Source organism: Aspergillus tubingensis (assembly GCF_013340325.1).
Source record: "Aspergillus tubingensis WU-2223L DNA, scaffold_15, whole genome shotgun sequence".
NCBI lineage: Eukaryota > Fungi > Ascomycota > Eurotiomycetes > Eurotiales > Aspergillaceae > Aspergillus > Aspergillus tubingensis.
In genome coordinates this window covers 1,855,229-1,874,157 of record NW_023336289.1, presented here as the reverse complement: position 1 = coordinate 1,874,157, position 18,929 = coordinate 1,855,229, and the positions used below count along the sequence as shown (strand labels likewise).

At 53.6% G+C, this 18,929-nt stretch overlaps 8 protein-coding genes across 8 annotated transcripts; 6 read left to right on the top strand and 2 right to left on the bottom strand.

Annotated features, from left to right (window-relative positions):
* Positions 1-486: 486 nt before the first annotated feature.
* Positions 487-1,722, top strand: AtWU_11460 (NmrA/HSCARG family protein; the record flags this gene model as incomplete). Its single annotated transcript, XM_035506560.1, has 5 exons — positions 487-531; positions 600-1,085; positions 1,157-1,346; positions 1,415-1,584; positions 1,645-1,722. 5 exons carry the CDS (start codon positions 487-489, stop codon positions 1,720-1,722), a joined length of 969 nt encoding a protein of 322 aa, XP_035362453.1.
* A 1,073-nt stretch (positions 1,723-2,795) lies between these two features.
* fmaE (monooxygenase fmaE) lies at positions 2,796-3,719 on the top strand (the record flags this gene model as incomplete). Its single annotated transcript, XM_035506559.1, has 1 exon — positions 2,796-3,719. The coding sequence occupies one exon, from the start codon at positions 2,796-2,798 to the stop codon at positions 3,717-3,719; it is 924 nt and encodes a 307-aa protein (XP_035362452.1).
* Positions 3,720-4,100: 381 nt separating this feature from the next.
* Positions 4,101-5,810, top strand: AtWU_11458 (Zn(II)2Cys6 transcription factor; the record flags this gene model as incomplete). The annotated part of the gene is made up of 2 exons (XM_035506558.1): positions 4,101-4,195; positions 4,250-5,810. The coding sequence occupies 2 exons, from the start codon at positions 4,101-4,103 to the stop codon at positions 5,808-5,810; spliced, it is 1,656 nt and encodes a 551-aa protein (XP_035362451.1).
* A 544-nt stretch (positions 5,811-6,354) lies between these two features.
* On the top strand, positions 6,355-7,017 carry AtWU_11457 (transcription factor domain family protein; the record flags this gene model as incomplete). The annotated part of the gene is made up of 3 exons (XM_035506557.1): positions 6,355-6,526; positions 6,576-6,638; positions 6,695-7,017. The coding sequence occupies 3 exons, from the start codon at positions 6,355-6,357 to the stop codon at positions 7,015-7,017; spliced, it is 558 nt and encodes a 185-aa protein (XP_035362450.1).
* Positions 7,018-7,304: 287 nt separating this feature from the next.
* On the bottom strand, positions 7,305-11,948 carry gliP (nonribosomal peptide synthetase gliP; the record flags this gene model as incomplete). The annotated part of the gene is made up of 1 exon (XM_035506556.1): positions 7,305-11,948. One exon carries the CDS (start codon positions 11,946-11,948, stop codon positions 7,305-7,307), a length of 4,644 nt encoding a protein of 1,547 aa, XP_035362449.1.
* Positions 11,949-12,671: 723 nt separating this feature from the next.
* Positions 12,672-14,095, top strand: AtWU_11455 (FAD-dependent oxidoreductase; the record flags this gene model as incomplete). The annotated part of the gene is made up of 3 exons (XM_035506555.1): positions 12,672-12,702; positions 12,752-13,628; positions 13,699-14,095. 3 exons carry the CDS (start codon positions 12,672-12,674, stop codon positions 14,093-14,095), a joined length of 1,305 nt encoding a protein of 434 aa, XP_035362448.1.
* An 855-nt stretch (positions 14,096-14,950) lies between these two features.
* Positions 14,951-15,731, bottom strand: AtWU_11454 (amidase family protein; the record flags this gene model as incomplete). The annotated part of the gene is made up of 4 exons (XM_035506554.1): positions 14,951-15,051; positions 15,104-15,305; positions 15,359-15,483; positions 15,533-15,731. 4 exons carry the CDS (start codon positions 15,729-15,731, stop codon positions 14,951-14,953), a joined length of 627 nt encoding a protein of 208 aa, XP_035362447.1.
* An 817-nt stretch (positions 15,732-16,548) lies between these two features.
* On the top strand, positions 16,549-18,655 carry AtWU_11453 (MDR family MFS transporter; the record flags this gene model as incomplete). Its single annotated transcript, XM_035506553.1, has 3 exons — positions 16,549-17,150; positions 17,200-18,525; positions 18,577-18,655. The coding sequence occupies 3 exons, from the start codon at positions 16,549-16,551 to the stop codon at positions 18,653-18,655; spliced, it is 2,007 nt and encodes a 668-aa protein (XP_035362446.1).
* Positions 18,656-18,929: the final 274 nt, after the last annotated feature.

Below are 18,929 nucleotides of genomic sequence, written 5' to 3'. Positions count from 1 at the left end.
ACTAGTAGTACTAAGAGCTGTGGTAGCCAGGCGCCTTTCTTCTGGCTGTCCTGCGGCAAACTACGACTCAACTTTATATATCACAACTGACTAGTACTACTTGTGTGCTACTCTCGGTATTTACTAGTAACTTCACCCTGTTGTCCACTCCGCAATTGCCCATGGCTTACCACCATGTCTGGTGGAACTATTTTCATTCTTGTGTCAAAGCTTGTTCATATCTAGGTATAATTCGGATTGTTCAATCGGAGCCAATGTACCTTGATTATCTCGTATATTCATTCCATCCTTCCAGCCTCTCGGGCCCCCGATGAGACCGATACGCCGAAGACCGAACACATGAGCAGCCCCTCCAGTTCATTCAACCATTATATATATCTGACCGGTGAGCATGTATTAAGTAGTATCTTTCAGTTTTCCCATCATATTCTGACATCTTACCAGTAGAAGCCTTCTTCCATCGTGTCTCCGATACATTTTATCACCATGTCTCGTCGCACTGTTGTTGTCATCGGCGCCACAGGCTCACAGGTCCGTTGCATGCTTAGCTCTTGCTAAACAGTGCAGTATTCTTCCTCTGACCGCTGATACATTTACAGGGAGGTCCTGTCGCTAGGGAGCTTTTGAAAAGCCCGGACCTGTACCATGTCAGGGCTTTGACGCGCGATCCGAGCAAGCCAGCAGCACAAGAGCTGGCAGAACTTGGGGCAGAAGTTCAGGCGTTTGATCTAAATGCCGGCATCGACGTTCTTCTTCAGGCGTTTACGGGCGCCGATGCTATCTTTGCTATGACAGACTTTTGGGCAACACGGTCAGCCAAGGCAGAAGCTACCCAGGGCCGAACCATTATAGACGCCGCAGCTCAAACCCCTACCGTCCAGCATTTTATTTGGAGCTCGCTCCCTGATCCTGAGAGGGTTTCCGGGAGCATCTTGAAAAACATCCACCACTGGAAGAGCAAGAGTCTAGTTGCAGACTACATACAGCAGCAGTATCCAGAGTTGTGGGGCAAGACTACGGTTGTGCTCTTTCCCAATTATTTTGAGAACTGTCTGTCTCATCCCGAGCGCTACCTCTCCCAGCCTGTTGGTCTACCTCGTTTACCCAATTACCACATATTTGATACTTGACATACAATCTTACTAGGAGATTCTAGGATGCGCAAGGCGTGTATCATATGTACTTGCCGCACAGCCCGTCTACTGTCATGCCGAACGGATCGATCCGTGACACAGGCAAGCTTGTCCGACTGATCCTGGAAGATGGAGCCACTTATTTCACAAAGACCGTGGCTTTCTATAGTGAAGCCATTTCAGAGGCAGAGAAGCAAGCCATGATTGGTAAAAGTAACTACGCCTACCCAACTTTCTATCTGGCGTTACATGACCTGTTGGACTTACGGAGAATATTCCAGAATATGGGTTGCAGACAATGTACCATGTGATAAGTCCCGATGAGCATCAAAAGAAGCTGGAGAGTCAAGGTCTATCTCCTGAGATTGCTCTGGATTATACCGAGCAGCTCTTGATGTTTGAGAAGTTTGGGAATGTGTGTGGTGCCTCAGAATTCATCCAGGCCAAAGAAGTACGTAAAGCCTCCTAAATAAAATTGATCAATACACGGGAACTGATCGACACAACGCAGATTCCAGGTCTTCGCCTTCAGTCCTGGGCGGAGTTCCTAGAAGAGAATGACATTCTTGCAAACATGAGGGCCTCCTGAAGCATATCAGCATGTACTGCAACCATGGTAAGGTCTATATGTCTGGGATATAGATATCAGAAAGCCCTTGCACGAGTTTGATATACTCATATGTCCCAAATGATATATTTCCTGCCCATCCCCTCTCTGCCCGAGGCAAGAGCGGAAGAATATTTATCCGAGGAAACCGATCGGGGGAGAACAGAGACCCTATTTAATGACTTAAAGAGTTCTTAATGAACTGACAACCATGCGTCCTCTTATTTAAGAGTGTATCAGCAGAAGCAGTAGACTGTAAATTTAGCAGAACGGACCTTTTTCCCAAGAGTGGACCACACCCAGCCGGATACCAAGGCAAGCCTGACCGATAAGCCTTGTGAGGATCAGCAGAGGATCCACTAACGAAACTGACTGGTTATACTCGTGTACAGACATGCAAGTAGCACAAAAATAGACCAACCAATAACCACCGTTGCACAGTGCATGGTAATGGACCTTTAGGGGTTTCTTTTGATTTGAAAGGATCAGAAAAGTAACTTTTCATCCGTACCACCTACATGCCGGATACTTGGATTCCCGGACCGGTTCAGCATTCCATTTCCTGCGGTGTAACTGGTTCCTCATGATTCGCATCGTCATGCTCTTCTTCATCTTTCATCATGCCCTTACTTTTCCCAGAGTCCTGCATTGTCCCTACACAGTTGTTATTCTTAGCGGTGCATCATGATCCACCCATCCACTCTGAGTGGCCTGCCTTTCGGAATACGAGAGCCCCAACGCACTTGTCGCCCGCAGATAATGAAAAAGATGGAATACTTGCTGGGCATGATTCACGGGCGGATCCCTTTTACTTCCATCCGCAGGATTGCTTACGGTCGAGGCGCCTGTCATTTGTCCCTCCGTCTGCTCCTGTGGGGTCCCGGCCACAGCCACCAACAATCAATGCCTTAAGTGGAAAAGTGGAACAGGTCAGCGAAGGATGGGCACTGCCCGATGCCATCTGACCCAACGTTTCAGTGCCCTATAAATCCAACCCTGAGCCACATGGGAGTCAGTGATATCCCAAGTGACATCCATTTACCCATCATCACACTATGGCTACCTTCAAACCGCTCCTCCCACCCCGAGCTGTCCCACGCGACCGTGGCGATGGCCCGACTCCCCTGCCCGACTCCGCGAGCTCTTTCTCGCCCATGGTTCGCGACAACCTTACCCTCTCCTCGTGGCTCCTCCTGGGCGGGCTCGTGCAAGGCTGTGCATTTCTCCTGCTTGGTTCCCTCTCCCTGCTTCCGACCGCGGCGATCCTCCTCTACAGAACCATCGACCATCTGCTGATGGCCTGCCACCTGACCCCCAACCGGTACCTGGCAGGATCCATTCCTATCAAGCGCAGTGCTCAGTATCCCCGGCCCGATGGCAACTTTGGCAGTGAACCGGCGGGCGAGTCTATCGTGGTCTTCCATTTGGGTGCACGCTGCCACCATCCTCTCGGGTTGCTCGCTCCAGGCATGAAGGAGTTGGGCGACAGTGCCGATAAGATGCGACGGGACATGCGCGCCAACCCTGTCAAGTACGGTCTATTGGGCTCCTCGCACTGGCTGAAGAGCGACAGTGCAGCGGGTAATGAGTCTATGACCCTCTTCTACCTCCGTGACTACGCTGCTCTCCATCAGTTCGCCCACGATGAGATCCACATGGAAGGGGTGCGCTGGTGGGCTCGCATCGCTAAGGACCATCCGCATCTGGCCATTTACCATGAAACCTACCTGGTGCCCCGCGGAAACTGGGAGAATATCTACATTAATGGGTGGCCGACGGGTCTGGCCGACACTTGGTTTCCCGTGCAGACTCAGGCTGACAAGGAGAAGAATACCGGAGTGGTTGAACAGTGGGTGCGACCGTTGGTTGATGCGCGTGACGGTGTCTTACGGTCGGCTAGTAAGCGGCTGCAGTTGACACGCTTGGAGGGTCGTGAAAAGGAGCACGACGATATGTATAACCAACCTGAGGGGCTGTGATCGACAGCTACAAGATTATCAGCGCAGGAAATCCATGCACCTCTCCTCTCCACTTTGTGATCTCTTCGATTTAGCCCATTTTGTATCGTAATCCCATGATGTGCATTCTATCTGTCTCTCACTGCTTCGCCCGGATCCATAATCCCCCAGGAAGAAACTAAAGCGGACTAACTTCCTTCGAGCCTGCTGCGGTGGTGTTAGTGGCCGCACTAGACGGCGGATGTCTGGATGCCGATCAATCACAATTCAGACGGAATCCGCTGGCCAATCCTCTGTTAGCCATTTTCGTCTTTCTAGGCGTTAATCCTCTTTTCGTACCCCTCGCGTATCGCCACGATTCGGAACAACGCACTTCAACTGAGCCTTCCCGTACATAGGAGCATGGACAATCCCAACACGTTGCTTCCATTTCGTTCAGACTCTACGCGTCGTCGACCTGGCTGCAAGAGATCGAGAACGGGATGTCGCACTTGTCGGTAAGTCTACGAAAATGACCCAAGTCCCCACTCGTCGCTACTGACTTGGGGCAGAGCTCGCCGCGTGAAATGTGACGAAACCCCAGACGCCTGCCACAGATGTACCTCCACGGGTCGCGTATGCGATGGCTACGAGGTGCAGAGACTGCCTTTGGTGAAGAATTCAGGGACCAAGATCAGCGCTGACCTGGGAAGTGGCTTCCGATGGACCATTACCTCCGACGAACGCCGCTGTTTCTCCTACTTCCAACATCATACAGCGCCCACCTTCCGCGAGATGTTTGACTCCGCTCTCTGGCAGCATCTGGTGCTGCAAATGGGTCAGTCGGAACCAGCGGTGTATCATGCGACTGTGGCCCTCAGTGCGATCCACAAAGACTCGGAGACCAGAGGGATGCCCCTGGCTGCCAACTTCCCTAGGAGGAGCCAAGGTCCATGGCTGCGCTTTGCGCAGGAGCAGCTGGGCCGTGCCTTTCAGATTCTCATCCGGCGCCGGGCCTCCCCTGATCCCCGATTGCGCAACGTCACCCTCCTCTGCTGCTTGCTCTTCGTTCTGTCCGATCTGCTGCAGGGACACTACGACAGTGCCTTTACCCATCTCCAGAGTGGCCTGCACATCCTTCGCGAGCTTCAAGCAGAGCGAGAATTGGTGGCACCCACGCCCCGCCAAGACGTAGTGGAACGATGTCTGGTGGCTGCCTTTGCACAGCTGGACATTATTTCCGCTCACTATGGAGTCGGGGGACCTCTGCTATGCATCGATACCTTGCCGACCCAGTGGCAGTCGCGACCGACATCAGCGGTCGGCTTCGCCAACCTGAAGGAAGCTCGTGCTGCCTTCAACCTGGTCACAAGCGCGGCGTATCGCTTTATGATATCAGGTATGGGAATGTCAAAGGAAGAAATCACGCGCAACTACACAATTATTCAATCGAGCCAGCTGCGGGCCCGGTCCCTGGCCTCCCGGTTTTGGCAATCCTTCGAGCCATTCTACCGCAGCTCTTACCATATTCTGGATCGCAAAGAGCAGCGAAGTGCCGAATTGATTCATCTCCAATACCTCGCTCTTATGGTGTCGCTGGACACAACCCCCTTGGCAGGAAACGAAGCTGCCCTGGCTGCCTTCACGCCTGCCCTCGACAAGATTGTTTCCTTTGCTGAGTCAATCATGGCCAGGTTTCCTGAGCGTCCCACCATCAGTATTGACGTGGGCGTTCTTCCACCATTGTACGATGGGGCCATGATTTGTCGGGATTATTGCGTTCGATGGAGAGCTATAAAGCTCCTTCGGGCGTGGCCGCATCGAGAGGGCCCATTTGATTCCAATTGGATTCTCGCCCTGGCGGAGGAGGCACTGCGTCTGGAATTGCTGGACGATCCCGCCATCAGCCTAGAGGAACATGCAGCGTCTAGTATTGTCGACGACGATGAGTTCGCGCCTTGCCGCATGCTGAGGGACCTCAATGAGCGACGGTCGCGGATTAAGCAAGTATTAGCCCAAACGGGAGGCGTGTTGGGCGATGCAGCTTCTCCAGCAGAGTATTTAGGCGCTGTCAAAAGTGTGGCTGGGTGGTCATGCATGCGTGCGTTTAAGGCAAGGTTTCCGGATTCCTAAACCCCTGTTCCGATCTTGGGTAAAGACTGTTGTGGGTGAAGTGTCTCTACATACATCACTCAGCACACCACTCCGTAGTCTACAATATCTACTGTGTATCCATGAAGTAATCATGACAAAGCTCGTATCAACAATCAAGCTCGTATCCTGCAGAGTGCTAGAATGAACGGCTGCTTCCTTCGCCTCAAAACAAGCCCTAGCCCATGACTCGGGAAGCTATGCTGCAGAAGCTAAACTGGCTTAGGCTGTTTTAGTACGATTCAGACTACCGTCGCTACCATTTAGCTGAAGAAAATCCAGTTGGGTGGATATAAGGCTGAAGGCTAGGGTCCTTGGCTCCTCCACTTCGGCTTCCTTCCATCCAACTCGAGTTTTGTGATGACGCGTCCAGGATGGCTGCTAGTCTAGCATCATCACGGAAGCCTATGACTGCGGAAGAAGTATTGCCCACTGGGTGTCTGCTGCCGGTGAACAATCGTCTATATAAGGACATTGCCCACCCAACAAATTCCTTAAAAGTCACTCAGATATACGATTAGCAACAATGAAGGCATCATTCACCACTACTGTCCTCTCTGGCCTTGCTGCCATCGGCAGCGTAGCTGCCAACCCTCTGCGTCCGCTAGGGGACCTTGTCAAGCGCAATCCCGACGGCAACTTCACCCTCTACGCCTACGGACTTACCTCTGAACCCGTCAAGTTATTCTACGCCGATGGTAAGACCACCTCTCACTTTACCACTATCACTGTTGTTAACTGAATCAGGACTGGCCTACTTCGGCACCGCCTCCGACTGGACCTACGGCTCCGTCGTGACTGACATCACCAGTTAGTACCCCCTTCCTTACCCCCTCAAGACCCATTGCAGCACTAACCCCACACAGTGACCTACAGCTCCGACGAAGTCTTCGCCGAAGCTCTCACCGAGGGCGTGACCCTCCCTGATGATACTCTGCTGTACATCCGCCCCAACGCGGACGAGGTCACCGAGGTTGGCTTCACGGGCGATGACACTCCCTCGGATGCCGTAACTGATCAGTGGATCTGGTACGGTGGCTGGATCATGTATGAATCCGACTCTGGGGAGCTGTTTGATACGTTCTATGTCAAGGATACCAATGTCTCGACGGTGTGGCAGCTGTTTTGGGTTCCCGAGGGGGTGTCGAGCAGTGGGTATACGAGTGCAAATGTGCGGGATGTTGCTTGATGTCCCTTTGCTGTACAGTGATTGGGAATGTGGGGGGGATGGGATGCTTAGTACTGAATAACAGTGAATAGATACTAATGTGAGGGGTTCCTTTGGTATTTCCGAAGCAGAAGTTATTATGTTTGTCTAGTATGAAATCCAAATTCTTGCCCACTTCTAGTTTGTGTATTCCGATCAGGAAAGCATGCAATAACTATAGCAGAATCATGACATTCTATATCCAGAACTCCATACCCAAAGCAAATCTATAAGAACATCACAATCTAGAAACATGCCAATTCTAACCACTATTCACTCCTCAGCTCAGTCAATCTCTTCCCAAAGTACCTCTCCACCTTCTTGTTCTCTCCCCCAAGACTACCCGCCATCCCCCTCATCCTCTCCTTAATAGCCCCATACCCCTGCCCAGAAACAATCATACCCAACGCCTCCAAAATCAACTTCTCCACGCCCTGAATTCTCTCCTTCTCAATACACTCCGTATCATGCTCCAGGCGCATCAAAATAGTCCGATCAGAAATCGCACAAAACTCCACCAACAGCGCAAACTTCGACCCCTTCGTATACGTAACCAACGGATCGAGTCCCTCGACCGGTAACTTCGGCGACGAGCGATCATCATGGAAAGTAACCATGACATCCAACAAGGGATGGTTCGGGAAATCAGTCATCTCGGCAGCACCCACCGCCTCAAGCAGCTGGTTCCATGGAATGGCATGCGCAATGGCCGACTGGCTGGACCGTTGGACGGCACGAACAAACGACTTGGTCGATGCGGCGGTCGGATCCCGCGACGCCGAGAACTGAATACGAATAGGGATGGGTTCTAGAAACAATCCGACCGTGTCGAGATCGTCCTGTCCGCGGTTGAAGTATGGTCCGCCCAGGACGACGTCCGTGTCGTCGCGATGAGACTGCAGGGCTAGTGCCACCGAGGCTAGTGCTAGCTGATGCAGCGTGACGCTGTTCGTCTCGGTGTATTGAATGGCCTGTGTGGCGAGACTCTGGTTTAGTCGGACGAGGTGTGTCTGCCCGCCGTAGCTGGAGCGGTGCGTCAGGTTGGGGATGCTGTATAGGGCTTCCCGCTGGACGGTGGTGTTGCCGAGATATTGCGCCCACCAGTCGCGCTCGTTGGCGGTCGCTTGGGTGCTCCATTGCGTCGTCTCGTGGTAGTTCCGCTTCACGGGGCCGAGGCCATCGCCGCGGTAGAGACGGACCACTTCGCCCAGAATGACCTGTAGGGTGGTGAGGTCGGCGATGAGATGGCTCATGGCGACGAGCATCATTGACTTAGAGACGATGACTCTGATTGGGTGCTGGCGATCAGGGTGGAAGGGTCTGTTGGCTTCGCGCCAGAGGTTGAAGCCGTGGACGCGCATGACCTGCGGACAGTAGCGAGCATAGGTGCGACGGGGTCCCTTGCCGCGGTAGTCGAGGTGCGAGCGACTGCGGAAGATGTCGTGGCGGGCGAGCACGGCGTTCCAGCAGGCGATGAGGTGCTCGCTGTCTACCTTGGTGCTGTCAATCTTGCAGGCGAAGGTGACGTTGAAGGCGGACGTGCCGAGTTGGAGCTGGTACTTCTCCAGCCATTCCCGCTCAATGGGGGAGACGCGGTTGCGACCGAGGGGTTTGATGGTCGATGCATCTGTAGAGGAGATCTGGGAGACGAGGCCGTCCACCGTCTGGGCCAGCTCGGAGAGGTTCGCGGCCTGGATGATGCGTGGGACGGGCACCTTGACCCCGAAGGTCTGGGAGACTCTGCTGGCGAGACGCAGCTGCATGACGGAGTGGCCGCCCAGCTCGACGAAGTTGGATTCCGGGGTGAGGGCATCGCTGTCTGAGCCCAGCGAGAGGAGATCCTTCCACAACTCGGCAAGAGAGTGCTCCGTCTTGCTGGAGAGGGTGCGCTTGGCGGCTGGTTGAGCTACCACTGTGCACTGGTTGGCGATCTCCTTGTAGTCGAGCTTGCCGGCAGGCGTCATGGGGAACTTGTCGACAACCATAATGCGACGGGGCATGGCGTGCACCGGCAGCACCTGGGACATACGCTGGCGGACATCGGTGACCTTGAGGGTCTCTGGCTGGATCATGGCAACGAGGTAATCGTCCTTGGGGCAAATAGCGACAGCGGTGGACTCAGGAATAGCAGTGGCCACGCGGATTTCCAGATCATTCAGATCAGTGCGGTAGCCACGCAGCTTGATCTGACGATCATTGCGACCGAGACATTCGACCTGACCGAGACGGTTGAAGTAGCCACGGTCTCCAGTGCGGTACATCTTCTCGCCTGGACGTGCAACGATGTTGTCGGGCAGGAACCGCTCCGCGTTCAACTCAGGACGACCGATGTAGCCGTTGGCTACCTGCACACCAGCGCAGTAGATCTCGCCGACCACTCCGGGAGGGAGAAGCTGTCCATTCTGGCCGAGGATGTAGATGCGCGTGGTGGCGTTAGGTCCGCCGATGGTGACGGGCTGGCCGGGAAGTAGACGTTGGATGGTGGCACCGCAGGTGGCTTCGGTAGGGCCGTACATGTTGTAGAGGGTTGTGGTGCTGGACCAGACGTCGTTGACGTACTGTGGAACGGGTTCGCCGACCAGGTAGACAGTGCGCAGCTCGGGGAACTGCTCAGGCAGGAGGATCTTGGCCACCGAGGGGGTCAGGATGGCAGCGTTGCTCTTCTTCAGGTGCGCAAAGGTGTCGGCACCATCAGCCAGTACTAGAGTAGCGCCGTAGCAGAGAGCCGAGAAGATCTCGTGGATGCTGCCGTCAAAGGCGGGCGACATGAGCTGGGAGATACGCTGGCCAGGACCGGCGAAGAGTCGGACCTCGAGGTCTTTCTGGAAGGCTACGAGACCGGCGTGGTGGCACATTACTCCCTTCGGCTTACCGGTCGAGCCGGAGGTGAAGCACAGATAGGCGTTGTCTTCGGGCTGAGGGGCGGAGCGGTGGTGGGGAGTGAAGTTGTCGGGGATACTGGCGATCAGTTCCTCGACGGAGTAGCACAGGTTACATGCTTCGGGAGCAAGATGCTTCTGGGACGTGGCAGGCGTGAGGTACAACTTCCCACCGGCTGTCTGAAAGTTGGTGTTGCGGATGTGGTCGGGCAGACCAGGGTCCTGGGCAGAGTAGACGCCACCAGCCTTGAGAATGCCGTAGATAGAAACGATCCAGTTGATGGACCGGTCGGCCAAGACGCAGACGACTTCGCCAGGTTGAATCTGCAAGTTTGCAGCCAGGATGCTGGCCTGTCGATCCATCTCCGCGTATGTCAACTGAGTGCCAGCCTTTTCCACAGCGATGCCGTTGGGAGTCTCGCGGACAGCGCGTTCGAAGAGCGTGACGAGGTCGTCGTGGATGGAGCACAAGGAGGTCGAGTCAGTCTGGCAGTTCCCCATCTGCATGAGGGTCTCCTTGCAGTTGTCGGTCAGGATGTTCTTCATGCAGCCCTCCACGGTCTGCTCAGACAAAAGCAGATTCAGTGCATGATGGAAGTGGTCTGCAAGCATCTGAATGTCCTCACGATGGAACTGTTGTGGCCGGAAGCACAAACGCAGAGTGCCAGTGTAAGTCGTGTAGATCGACAGCGGAGTGTCGGGCACGACGCGGAACCATGACTCGTTCACGGGTCGGACTGCGTGACTGTCAGATGCCTGCATTTCGAACTCCATCGCCAGCGCAGAGGTGAAGTTGCGGGTGTATCCGTCATCCGGGACGGAACTCTGTACTGATGCCAGCTGGACTGAGTGGGCAAACACCGCACGGAGATACTCCGCAGTCGACAATTTGCGATCGATGGACACATGGAAGGGCAGGACGTTGATCAGCGGCCCAATGGTATCCTCAATGCCTGCGATAGGCAGGTTACGACCAGCCAGGACGGTGCCAAACACAACAGAGTCAGAGTCGGTATACAGAGAGAGTGCCATGGCCCAGGCAGCGTGATACCAGGCAGACAGGGAGACACCAATTTGACGAGCACGAGTGGAGATCTCTTCCAGGGGAACATTGAAAGTGACATTGTCGATACCCGCAGGCTTCTCTTCACGGACTGGAGGAAGAACGAGTTCCCCGGCAGGCTGGGGATGCTTCTCCCGCTGCTGGGCCCAGAATTGCTGATGATTTTGGCGGTGTTCCTGCTGGAAGGCACGAAGTCGGTTGGCCACCTCGCTGAATGGGGCACCGGCTGTGATAGCACGACCGTTGATGACATCGCGGACTTTGCCATAGACAAGCTGACCCGACATGCCGTCGACAAAGGCGTGGTGGACACGCCAGATGACCGTGCTGATGCCTGCTGAAGGCAATGTCACAACCTCAAATGCACACTGAATAGTATCCGGGTGAACGTCCCTCGCGATGGCAGCATCATAGGCTTCCTGCGAGTCGACCACGGTTTCCCTCCATGTGAAAGGTGCCGACGGTGTTTCATGGCAGGCATCGGACTCGAACGACATGCGGAAGATGGGCTCGGTCTGGATGACAGCCTGCCAGGCGGCTTTGATAACAGGCAGGTGGGCCGTCTGGTATGTTTCGAAGAAGTTGATCATGTTGGAACCCGGGGTCGTTTCGTGGCTGTGCAGAAATGACATCTGCATTTCTGTCAGGGCAGATGCTGTGTTGCTGCGAGGCACATCCTTCTGGACAGGGGCTGACTGTGTCTGGGGTGTTGCAGGTTGGTAAACGACAGGCACATGGGTCGTTACTGAACCCTCAACAACGGCGGAAGCCACGAGCTCGGCCATGCTGCTGCTCAGGAGAATAGACTCCATAGTCAAGGCAATACCGTCGCGCTTACATGCGGAGGCCAGCCCCAATGCAAGCAATGAATGGCCACCCAGGTTGACGAAGCTGGACTCCAGGTCCACGCTCTCAAGGGGAAGTTGAAGAAGCCGGGCGGCATGGGAGATGATGATCTGTTGGGACTGCATGATGCTGAACGATTGCTAAACAAGAAAGATGCTAATGATACAAGTCCTCAAGTGGTGTGTAATCTTAGGGGATTCTAGACGATTGAGGGGAAAGACTGTGTTGTGTTTGTTGTCTTGCTGCGTTGCTGCTTTGATGATAGAGTTGAGTTGAAGCCACGAGCAGACTCCTCTGCTTTTATGGTCGTCCATTTCGTATAGCTTCACTTCCAAGCCGCTTCAAGTTACTCATTCTGCCAGACGCCTTAGACTCTCCTCCGATGACGCCTTTCGCCTGGACGACAAATCCGGCAGGATCCCTCCCATCTCCGAAAACGTGGCCGCCAGGATCTTGCAGGATTCACGATGTGAGTCGAAGTATGAGTCGAGATGTGAGCTGAGATGTGCCTGCGGAATTGGTACCCGCTAGTTTCAGAACACGAACGGTTGAATTTGGCCCCCAAACCCGCGATCGATGATCGTACGGGGGCCCCGATTCGTATTAGAGTAAGCATACAGGGAATCGCCCCAGAATCTGCAGGATTTCGGATCCGTTGTCGGATCCGGCATGCCTTATGCTTCATCTGACAAGTCGTTCTCTCTTCCCTGCCATCGAAGTCGGCTAGAATCACCTTATTTGCCTATAAATAACACACTTTGCTCGTCCTAACCAGTGACTTTCCATCCACATCCACATCCATCCAGCTTCTCAATTGCATCTCCATCTCAGACACATCAACCCTCACAATGACTCCTCCCAAGATTGCAATCATCGGCGGTGAGTCGATTCCTTTGCCAATGTTATAGTTCAGGGCTGACTTCACTAGCGGGCCCTGCCGGCCTTACTTTGGCCCGTCTGCTGCAACACAACAGTATCCCCTGCATCGTCTACGAGGCAGAGGAGAACCGCCATGCTCGCACACAGGGTGGCTGTCTGGACATCCACGAGGGGTCTGCACAAGTCGCTCTGCGGGAGTGTGGTCTTTTCGAAGAGTTCCTTGCAGTTGCCCGCACGGAGGGTGAGGTGTTGAAGATTTACCAGCCCGACGGTGCACTGCTGCTCGATGAAGGTTCCGATTACGGCGAGAAGCGCCCAGACTCTTTCAACGGACGTCCAGAGGTCGACCGGGTCAAGCTGCGCAGCATGCTCATTGATTCGCTCGAATGGGGCAGTCTGCGCTGGGGCCACAAACTCAAGAAGGTCACGACTGAAGCCACGGGCACCCGTCTGCAATACGACCTGCACTTCCACGACCACACCGAGACCGGGTTCGACCTGGTGGTTGGCGCCGACGGGGCCTGGAGCAAGGTGCGCCACTTGCTCACGGACACCCGGCCCATTTTCTCGGGCATCTCTGGCGTGGACTTCAAGTACAGCGCCATCGACGACAAAGACCCGGCTCTGTCCCAGCGCGTCGGCAAGGGCATGTGCCTGACTCTCGGCAGCCACACGACTGTACTGTCGCAGCGGAACGGCGATGGCTGCGTCCGGACCTACGGGTTCATGCGGCTGCCGGAGGACTGGCACACGACGTGCGGCATCGACTGGACCCAGCCGCAGCAGGCCAAGCGGGAGTTTGTCGATCGCTACTATGAAGGGTTCAACGATGACTCCAAGAATCTCATGCTGGAAGCCGACGACGATTTGGTGCCTCGCCCCATGTACATGCTTCCCATCGGTCACAAGTGGCAGCACCGTGCAGGGTAAGTTTCAGTTCTCTTCCTGTTGCTGTTTCTCTTCAAACAAGTTGGGCTGAGCTAATTTTGGTTTTAGTTTGACTCTTATTGGCGATGCCGCCCACTTGATGACACCATTTGCGGGAGTTGGCGTGAATGTGGGGATGGAAGATGCTCTAGAGCTGGCACGGGCCATCATTGCGCGCAAGAGCACTTGGGAAGATGGCCAGCCCTTTGCAGGTGCGAATAGTCTCTCCGCCGCAGTGGGGCAATACGAACAGGCCATGTTCCCTCGTGCTGAAGGCTACGCCCGTGAGACGTGGATGTATCTGAACCTGTTCTTCAACGAGCGGGGTGGTCATGCCATGTGCGAACACTTTGCCAAAGCGAAGGAGCAGGCTAAGGAGGGTTCAGTGGAGAAGAAGCCTGAAGAGGCGGAGAAGACTGGGGAGGTGAAGGAGACGGTGGTGGAGAAGGCTATTGCTGTGGAGTAAATCTGTCATCTGTTATTTGTTTCTAGAGCTATACCCAATTCAATCTTTCTCCTCATCCACTTGTCTCCATAGTAAATCTTGGCGATCGATTCGATGTAACGTAGTTGTGTGGCTGTGGGCCTGCTCGCGATTACTTTCCTTGTGGGAATATAAGTTTTGCAGAGTTGGAAATTGGAGAAGCGGCTCAGAAAGGATTCACCGTGCATAGCCAACACTCTGGGCATTGACAGGCGATTGGGGGCCAGCCAGACGTTGTTTGAAAGTTATCAGTAGACCCTGACTGTCGATCACCATAGCCGATGTTTCAGATGTCAACTTTATTCACGGGTTATTTTTCCAGCAACTCTTCCTTGCCAGCTGCCATAAACCTTATGATAAAATGCCAGGCTGCAAACTTCAATAGTCCTCGAAGTATTGACTGGGATATCAACTAGTGTCAGCCTTGTGTGACCCGGTGATAAGCTTAACAGAGGGAGATAATCTAAAAATAATGAGGACGGGAGAGCAGGGCAGGAGGCGCACATAAGCTTCTCGTATTGCCCGCACAGCCGATAATCAGCAACAGAGGCAATGCTGCTGACTGTCTCTGTGTCAGAGTTATTCCTCTGATGAGTCAACTGCATTACCAACTGGCCGTTATTGATCATGTGAAAGTTCCGAGGATAACCGTTTTACTTGGCATGACATCTGGTGAAACTAAGAAAATATTCAATGCTGTTTTAACTCCAAACTATCGAAACTATCCAGTTTAACCCGCAAATCAACAGGAGTGCTCAGTGGTCCTTCCACAATGCAATCTCGTAAGCAAAACACAAAACTATCGAAGCAGAAAGATACTATTTCCGACGCTGTTCACTAGTAAGAGTGAGGCCCGTTCATCTCTCCCGTCATCTTTCCTTCCGCCTTCAAGATGGCCGTGATGTTGTTCATGGCGCTCTCGTGGAATCCCGCAAAGTCTGCCCAGCATTAGTAACACAACCAGTAGTCCTCGGAAGCAATAAGACGTACCGTAAGCAGAGGAGAAACAGGCATAGATGTTCCACAGCATGTACGTCTCCTTCTTACCAATGGCGTGCACATCCACCCACTCCCAGGTGCCACCAAGCTGTCCAGCGGGTCCGGAAGTAGTGTTGTAGTAGAAGGGCACGTCAGCCAGTCCGAAGGTGAGCTGGTAGCCCTTGTTGCGCGGCAGCCACTTGAACGTCCTCAACTGGTGACACAGTTAGCCGTGCTCAGATCCTTGCCTGAAAGTATCTCTCTCACCTCTTCGGTCATCGGATACACGCCCGCGTTGGGAAGCTCTCCATACAGAACACGCTCGGCTCCCGGAGTGTAGGGCTCGCCATGGGTCTCGGTGGGACTGGTACCAAACCACGCCGTTTCAAAGACTATCCCAGTCAGCCATTGCATATCGGGTAAGCATGAGGTTTCACAAACAGTTGGCAGTAATGTCCGAGATTTCCTTTGCGGGCACTGGCCAGGTCGCCCAGCTGGTGGAGTTTTGCAAGAAGGTGCCCGCAGGACACGAACAAGGACGAGGGGTCGCGTCGCAGGCAGGGAGGACCTTGTTGTTGCCCCCGGTTGGCAGGGCCAGGGCCGAGAAGACGAAGGTTGCAAAGGCGAGAGGGAAGTACATCGTGGCTGATGGAGATGAAGATGAGCTTGTAGAGATTGAGATCGACAGAAGGTCGCTGGGAGTTTAGTTTCTTGAGGTGATTGCTGTGATTGAAGCGTTGAGACTGTTCATGGAGGTTCATCAACTTCCAGTCTGGTTCTTTATATACTTCTTCAACGCTCTCATTTCAGTCTTGACCATTGTAACTTCCTTGGTCTCGCCCCCACTGGTTTGAATCCTGTCTACATGTGCCTCTTGGTATGACTCCTGATCCGGTCCGGTGTAGCGAAGGTGGGTGTACCAGTACTGGCATTGTGGTCTCAGCAGAGGAATGTATCGAGAAGCATAGCCACCTCCCCGCTCGTGATACGAACTTCATCCTTCGTATCCTTTGTCCAAAAATGCTAGGCATGACATAACATTGAAGTCAGTTTATCTCGTTGATGATTGGATACTGATGGGATGGTTCCGCACGGATGGGATCCATGGTTTCAGCTTGAAGATTTACTTACCCGATCAGCACTAACATCTCACCTCGTCGCATGGCATAGCGATGAGCCTCCTGAGACTCGTATGCTACCCGAATGCCGTTAGAGAGATCTATAGACCACGTCGGATAGCCACGTGGGGGCCAGGCAGGTGCATCTGCCTGTCAGAATCCTGCAGCGGACATGTCGGAGACTGCACCGGTTCGGATCCGATCGGACCAGCATGTATGTGTTGCCATTCAGGCCGAAAGCTATTGAGATCCTTTATGTTGCAGAAGATTGCAAGAAGAATGGCATGATAGATCTAATTGTATGGATGCTTCTGTCTCTCTTGTCCTAGAACAGTTACCATGGCTGGTTCCATTGCCCTGAACACGCGAGACACCATTATTGAGATCCGGGTGCGCCAACCCGACGCCCTCCCGCCACCTACCAGCACTACTACTCCTCGCATTGAGGAAGTTGAGGAAGAGCCGACTGAACCTCATCAAGTTCCCGGGGAATGGCCCGATGTTCCCGTCCCCGTTGCCAGACCCCGGGAAGGACTGGAACGCAACGCCAGCCGACGCAGCCGTACCAGACGGCTCAGCCAGCGTCTAAGTGTGTCCAGCGATATCTTTCACGATGCTATTGAAGCTCAGGGCTACGGAGGAGCCGGCGCTGGGTCCAAGCGGCTGAGTGGAATTTATCGTCATTCCATTATTGAAGACTCGGTCGAAGCTCTGGGTCTGACGGAACCGACCGAGCAACTCAAGGTCGAAGAGCAGGAGGAACCACCCACCAAGGCCAAATACGAACCCCGAATATGGGCCATCATGGTGGCACTGTGTGTGACAAACCTGCTGGTTGCGTTAGAAGGAACAGTCATCTCAACGGCGCTGCCGACCATCGTAGAGGACCTCGGCGGCGGCGAAGCGTATGTCTGGGCTTCGACTGGATATTTCCTTACCAAGTAAGTCGTGCAACTATCCACAGTAATCAACAATGCTAATAGGATATAGTACTGTCTTTCAACCGCTGTATGGGCAGATGGCTGACATCTTCGGTCGGCGATGGCTGATCATCTTCGCGGTAGCCATGTTCGTGCTGGGCAGCGGCATTAGCGGTGGTGCACCGAGCATGAACGCCCTAATCGCCGGTCGCGTCATTCAGGGTATCGGCGGTGGTGGTATTACACTGTTGGTGAACCTGATTGTGTGTGACTTGGTGCCTTTGCGCGAACGTGGTCGTCTCATGGCCATTGTATTTGCGGCCGTCTCGGTTGGCACCTCGTTGGGACCCATCGTTGGAGGACTGATAGTCCAACAAACCACCTGGCGCTGGGTCTTCTATCTCAATCTACCTGTCGGAGGAATTTCCATGGTACTACTCTTTGTGTTCCTGCAAGTCGGTCATCGCAGCGAGGAAACCTCCATCAAGCGCCGTCTAAAGCAGATCGACTATGGCGGCAACCTGATTTTCATCATGGCCATCTCATTCATTCTGGTCGCTCTGGCGTACGGCGGCACACTGTGGCCATGGAAGTCATACTCGACCATTATCTCGTTGGTCTTTGGGTTCTATGGAATTGTCGTGTTTATCTTCTATGAGCAGAGCAACTTCTGCCGCCAGCCCACGCTGCCGATGCGTCTCTTCACGCGCCGCACTTCGGCCACCGCATTCACCATCACCTTCATCCAGTCCATGCTTACCCTACTCGTCATCTACTTCCTTCCGGTCTATTTTCAAGCCGTGCTTCTGGCCTCTCCAATCCGGTCAGGTGTGATGATGCTTCCAACAGTACTAGTATTAGTACCAGCCTCGGTAGTCAGCGGTGCCCTGCTATCCAAATTCGGTCGCTACAAGCCCTTCCACTTTATCGGCTTCGCGCTCTTCACACTAGGTTTTGGCTGTTTTATCACGCTTGATGAAAACTCGCCAGACGTTGCCTGGATCATGGTGCAGATTGTCGTGGCCCTCGGATCAGGCTCCTCTCTGAGCACGCTGCTACCAGCTGTGCAGGCTGAATTTTCCGACCAAGACACTGCAGCTGCTACAGCAGCATGGGCCTTTGTGCGCCAGTTTGGTGTGGTCTGGGGTGTATCAGTACCGTCGGCAATCTTCAACGCTCAGGTGGAGCACGATCTCTCGGGTATCAGCAGTGACAGTGTCCAGAAGACGCTCGGCGGAGGAGCTGCCTACGAGCATGGTACCAAGGACTATGTCAACTCGCTTACTGGGGACGTGAGAAATCAGGTAATAGGGTTGTATGCAGACAGCTTGAAGATTGTGTGGATTTTCGCGACTGTTATTGCTGGAGTCGGCTTTATGCTGGTGTTCTTGGAACGGTAAGTTAGTCTTGTTGCTGTGTATATTTGGTTGGATTCTAATGAGTACAGTGAAATTACGCTGCGAACGAAATTGGACACGAAGTATGGATTGAAGGAGGAGAAAAACGGCGATTCATCTGATGCATAATGGCGTATATCTTATTACGGTTTATTGTAATGACTTTCCTGGCTTTGTACATGGCGTTGGCGTCGTTAGTTCTAGATAGTCTATGAATATGATGATTTTGCCTTCAATATCCGCGTATCTATTTCCTGCAATAATCATCATCGACCAGTATCACGACACCAACATCTTGAACGCTGCTCAATCTGCATCCTCGCACCAATTGCATCGATTCTCCATGCTTGGTAATATCTCAGCTCACCACACGAGATTGCGCCATCTCACGGCTCCCGCTTGG